General features: G+C 40.5%; 1 protein-coding gene across 1 annotated transcript in view; it reads left to right on the plus strand.

The window, feature by feature from the left end:
• Positions 1–5,847, plus strand: part of ROMO1 (reactive oxygen species modulator 1) — an 8,326-nt gene extending 2,479 nt beyond the window's left edge. The window contains exons 2-3 of the mRNA XM_015408215.1: positions 3,854–3,984; positions 5,659–5,847. Coding sequence (XP_015263701.1) covers positions 3,854–3,984; positions 5,659–5,767 — 240 coding nt within the window. The 3' untranslated portion in view covers positions 5,768–5,847. The remainder of the gene's footprint in view (positions 1–3,853; positions 3,985–5,658) is intronic.
• Positions 5,848–6,114: the final 267 nt, after the last annotated feature.

A 6,114-nucleotide genomic window follows, 5' to 3' on the forward strand; every position in this document is an offset into this window, starting at 1 on the left:
TATCATATTTGGTGGAGGTGCGAAAAAGTGGAAAAATTTTGGGGGAAAATAAAACAACTGATTTGGGAAATAGTAGGAGTAAACTTATCACTAGAGCCGGAAGTATATCTATTAAACATACTACCGGATAGTATAAAATACAATGATGCACGCTTGATACTTTATATCCTCACAAGTGCTAGAATAGAAATAGCAAAATGTTAGAAATCTGATAAACTACCAGATAGAGAAGAATTAATTATAAAAATCATGGACATAAAAGAAATGGACAAAATAAATACGTTACTGGCAGGAAAGTTTGAAAGTGTGTTTAAGAAAAGATGGCAGAAACTAGATAGATGGTTAGAAATGTATGGATAAGACGCTCCAAAAAATGTAAAAGAAAACTATACGGTTTTTTTTTTATTTGATGTATGTTTGAAAAAGCAAAATAAAATATTTTAAAAAAATAATAATAATGCAGTTTGGTGACATTGGATTTAGCAGTTCGAAAGCAAGAAATTGCAAGTAGATAAATAGGTACCACTTTGGTGGGAAGGTAACAGTGTTCCGTGCGCCTTGGTGTTTAGTCATGCCGGCCACATGACCATGGAAATGTCTTTGGACAGCGCTGGCTCTTCGGCTTTGAAACGGAGATGAGCACCGCAACCCTAGAGTCGGATTCGACTGGCTTTCGAGCAAGGGAACCTTCACCTTTATGAGACTAGATAGGCAGCCTGAATAGTCCAGACTAGCTCGAGCTTGTTAGAGCTTGGAAACTAAGCAGGGTCAGTTGGGGTTAATATTTGAATGGGAGACCGCCAAAGAAGACAAGGGTTGCAATGCAGAGGAAGGTAATAGTAAACCACCTGTGCATTGAATACACCATGAAGAGCTGCCATAAATTGTTTGTGATTTGATGTCACTTAATTGGTATTATTAGGAGGCTAGATTGCCCCCGCTCTACATGGGTAGAGCTGCCATGCCAAAGTTTTGTAAGTGGTTGTTCTATGTTGCCAAATTCAGTGAGCCAATCTGAAGAACCTTTTTGATGTAAACTGGATTAAGTTCTCCCAGAACTATTATACAGCACCTTTCACTAGTGAAGATATTTATAGTTTACTTATTATGTTAATTTCTGTTGAAGCAAGTAAAATCTCATGTCTTCTTTTGTGTCACACAAACTTATTTACCATCTTCATTTTTTACATTTTATTTATATATTTAAGTGGCTCAGAGATTAAGATGCTGAATTGCAGACCAGAAGGTCGGTAGCTCGGCAGTTCGATACCCTAGTGCTGCGTGACGGAGTGAGCTCCTGTCCTACCAACCTAGCAGTTCGAAAGCGAGAAATTGCAAGTAGATAAATAGGTGCCGCTTCGGTGGGAAGCTAACAGTGTTCTGTGTGCCTCGGCATTTAGTCATGCTGGCCACATGACCATGGAGAAGTCTTCGGACAGCACTGGCTCTTCGGCTTGGAAATGGAAATGAGCACTGCCCCCTAGAGTCAGATTCGACTGGCTTTCAAACAAGGGAGACCTTTACCTTTTTATACAACATATTAAAAAGGTGAATGGTTGAGACATAATTGCCAAACCCTGGTCATGGTGTAAAACAATGTTTTGATATTTTGCCCATCTAAATTGAAAAACATCACTTCTTTGATTTTATGTTCTAATTTTAACCTATTTTAATTTCATTAGTTTAATATTTTACATTTAATCTTGTTTAATCGTATTAGTTCAGTATTCTTACAGGATCAACCAATCCTCAATTAAAGGAGGATCTGGAGACTTCTACATTTTTGCAAAGTCATTATCTTCCCACTTTCTTTACAACTCCATTTCCTTAACATCTCTCTTTTCAGAGGGGTCATTGTAGTTGCAGTTAGTCAAAAGTTACATAGTTGAAGAGTACTACTACTTTCATACACACCCAGGGAAATGCTGATCACCACGATGGAGTCAGGAAGGAATTTTTCTCCAGGCCAGTTTGGCTGAAGATCCTAGAGATTTTTTGTCATCTTCTGGGCGTGGAGCAGTGGTCACTGGGGGTGTGTGGGGGGGAGGTATTTCTGAATTTCCTGCATTATGCAGGGGATTAGAGTAGGTGACCCTGGAGGTCCCTTCCAACTCTATGATTCTACTCATTCAGATTTAGGTATTCACTGCAGACTGAACGTTTTACAGCCCTTTGTCAACTGTAGTACTGTGGAACAGCTAGATTCAAGTCCAGTTGCACCTTAGAAGAAAATAAAATTTGGTAAACCATCTGTGCTCATATCTTGCATTGAAAACCCCATGACGAGTTGCCGTAAGTCAGTTGTGACCAATGCTCCCTTGAAGCTGGGGACTCTTGTGAGCAAAAATTCTACTTTGTGAGCTAACGGCATTACAGTTGTGAACGAGCGATTTGGCCACTGCATCAATTAGTTTGCTCTGGAGCCATCCTTCCTGAGCTGAGACAAAAATGCGTGAGCTGGAGGCTAAAAAAACTGAGCTAGCTCACACTAACTCAGCTTAGAGGGAACACTGGTTGTGACTTGGTGGCACTTAATAATTATTTTAGGCTATCAAGTGTGTCATCAGCCCTGACTTGGATAGCCCAGGCAAGCCTGATCCCATCAGATCTTGGAAACTAAGCAGGGCCGACCCTAGCAAGTACTTGGATAGGAGACTGCCAAGAAATACCAGGGCCATAATGCAGAGGCAGGCAGCAAGCCACCTCTCTGAACATCCTTGCCTCCCAGCCCCTCTAGGTGTTGCCAGAAGTCAGCCATGACTTCCAGGCACACAGTACTCACACACAAAAAGAGTAGTGTGTCATCAGGAGCTCGTGCACTGAAACTGATAATCGATATAAGTTGGTATCTTCAGTAATTGTATCCTATATACTGAAGTGTGACAACATCCTGTAATTACTTACTATATTTCATAGTAAAGCGGGTGGCTTATACCAGTAATACCAGTCATGAAAGCAGCAGTAAGACCATGCCATCCATAGGTATGGACTCCAGCTATGCAGACAAGATGATGGGAATTAACCCAAAGGGGGGAAGTGGATAAATAACCTGATGAGGCCTGGGCCTGGTTCAAGATGCATGGAATGTTTGAGGCAAATGAAGGTTTGCTAAATGGGAGGGAAGTGGGAAGAGGGGAAGTTGGTCTACTGAACCCCCTGAGAGCTAATAGTATCCTGGGGGGGGGGAAGGTTTGAGGGTTCTAGGGATTTGTTCCTTTTTCCTCGTTCCCTCCCCCTGTCCCCAGCTTGTGTCCTCCTCTTATCTTTCCTGAACTGTAAAAATTTATATTTTTAAGTTGTTGGTAAAGGTGTATATCTCACATACTTATGTTATTCTGTAAAAGAAGTTGTACACTGATGACGCTTCATAAATAAATAGAATTGTGAAGACAGAATAAAATTGACAGTTAGGCCAAGCCTCTTTTATCAAGCTTCTTTCAGTGTTAGGAAGTTGCACTTTAACTACTGTGACTTCAGATGCAAATATCTAGAGTAACTGGTACTGATGTGCATATAACAGACCTGAAAGTACGAGGCTTAAGTAACAAGGCCTGCTGTAGCAGAGAACTGCTTCTAGGTAATGTTCCTATTCATGTTAAAATATTAATGATGACATCCTAAACAGAATCACACCCTTCTAAGTTCATTGAGTTCTACTTATAAAAGGGTATAATTCTGGTTAGGGTGGCACTGTTAAATACTCACTTGTCAAAAAAACCCCTCTTAACAGGCTCAAAAAGTCTTTCTAGCAATCATTATCTGTGGAGCACTCCATCTTGATTAAAAGTAGAAACCTTTGTATGCATAGAATCAATAGTTGTCATATTTGTGCTCAGTTATTTATTTTTCCTAGATGCCTGTGACAGTGGGCCCATATGGGCAGTCTCAACCCAGCTGCTTCGACAGAGTAAAAATGGGCTTCATGATGGGCTTTGCTGTTGGTATGGCAGCTGGTGCACTATTCGGCACATTTTCTTGCCTCAGGTATGTTGGAGTCAGACTGATGTAGTTGAAGGTAATATACATCCTAAGAAGAATCTTCACTATAACCCCTAATTCCATTTCAAAAAACTAGGGTTTTCCAGGGGCAGGGAGAACCATGAGCCCTGCTGGCAGAACAGATCTTTGTTTCTTCTTGCTTCTCCATGTACCCTTCCAAAAGCCACTTGGAAGGTTAGCATATCCTGAGATACAGTGTGATCTCAGTATGGCCTTTTCTGCATTCTCATTTTATTCACTGGTAAGTTTGTTTCTTTTTCTTCAGGGGTTCCCCCCCCCCCCCGATCTGCATGTGTTTTGTTACTTTGAACAGTCAACACAATATCACACAGATTTATGTCCAGCATAAAAACCTGCAATTTAAATCCGCAGGGAGATATGCTGGAAATAAATCTGTGTGTTATTGAATCGACCACTAGAGGGTGCAAAATGTATCAGGCCCGTAGCCAGGATTTTTTTAGTCAGAGGGCATTTAAATTTCTTAGGGGGCACTGGCTAATCGAAATAAAGGTAATTTAATCTGGACCCTTGCACTGGACAGCTGCGCAGGAATACCCGGTTCCTTCCCTGCACCTGCTGCTATTCAGGGGCCCTGAGAGGAATGGGAAGTTGTGGGGCCCTGCCAGTACGTCAGGGGGCCTAGCCACAAGATGCCCCACTGGAGCTACGGCCCTGAAATGTGTGCAGAATATAACCCTCCCCCCCAAGAAACAGGAAGTTACCAGGCAGTAAAATGAGAATGCAGAAAAGCTCTATGAGAACTATTTGAATTAGAATTTAGCTTGCACTCTGTTAATATGTTTGTTAGAGTCATTACATTGATAATCTTAGAGAACAAGAAGGTGTTCATACCAGTGTATGTAACCAGAGATTATGAAAACAGTGTGAAACATCAGACAGTGCTTCTGTGCAGCCATTATCAATTTCATGGGGGACTATTTCGTTCAATGAGGGTATTACATTATTTTCATGTTTTGTACTGTCTACTTTTTTGCATTCATATCCTGCACTAACCTCTGTTCCTCAAGGTGACAATGTAAGCATATACAGCATAAAATTAACAGGAAAATCCAGCCATTTCTCATCTGAAATTGGGTAGAAAGCAGATCTTTAAGTATAGTCCAAATTTCACTCTTCTAGAAGCAGGGTTTTACAGTTATCCAAATGCACATTTCAATTTTACTACCAGTAGCAGGTCTTTAATGCAAATGCTGTAGCAGTTAAGATTCAACTTCCATAAGTAATGAAATGGCTACCGAAAGCATCAATAAAGATATTAAACATATCAAAATTAATTGAGATTTAAAGAACTGCCTGAGAACACCCAAATCTTTTTTTATCTTTCCTTGAGCAGCAGATTCCCATGATATCACACAAACTATTCTTAAAGCTCTCTGTAGCCTCAAAAGTAAATTGCCATGTGGCATGCAGGACTGCTGTTTGAGAAGGACAAGGCCCCACTTGATCCATGGTACTAGTCACATGGGAGAGGCTTCAGGGAATGGGCTTTAACTTTTTTAAAATTGCGGTTATTACACATTGACATTAATTGATCAGCATCTCTTCTAGGTCAGGTGTTTTGATTCTGTGTGATAAAACAAGATCATAAAATAATACCGTGACCCCTTCTTGTGGTGTATTCTGTTTCTTCTCTTTTAGGATTGGCATGAGAGGGCGAGAACTGATGGGTGGCGTTGGCAAAACAATGATGCAGAGTGGTGGCACTTTTGGGACATTTATGGCCATTGGCATGGGAATCCGCTGTTGATACGTTAATTTTTTTTACTCTGAAGACCCAAAGCCCCTGCTGATTGAGTTCCTGCAATGTAATATAATAAAAGTCTTTTCATCAGGACTGAGTAATCAGTCAAAATGTATAGGTCTCTGCCCTTATTTCAATATCAGCTGTTTGTTTTTGTCTTCACAACAACAAAAAACTGGAAGAGGCTAGAAGCAACATAAGTTCATGCAGTTCAGCTGTTCCTTAAACCTTCTCAAGTGCTGAAATAAGGATAACTATTATAGTCTAAAGGAGGAGATACACATATTAGTAATTTTCTCTTTAATCAGACAAGTATGTTGAGAGCAAGTATACTTTGACCAGACGTGAATCAT

The sequence above is a fragment of the Gekko japonicus genome, unplaced genomic scaffold (assembly GCF_001447785.1).
Source record: "Gekko japonicus isolate JY-2015 unplaced genomic scaffold, Gekko_japonicus_V1.1 scaffold211, whole genome shotgun sequence".
NCBI classification, from domain to species: domain Eukaryota; kingdom Metazoa; phylum Chordata; class Lepidosauria; order Squamata; family Gekkonidae; genus Gekko; species Gekko japonicus.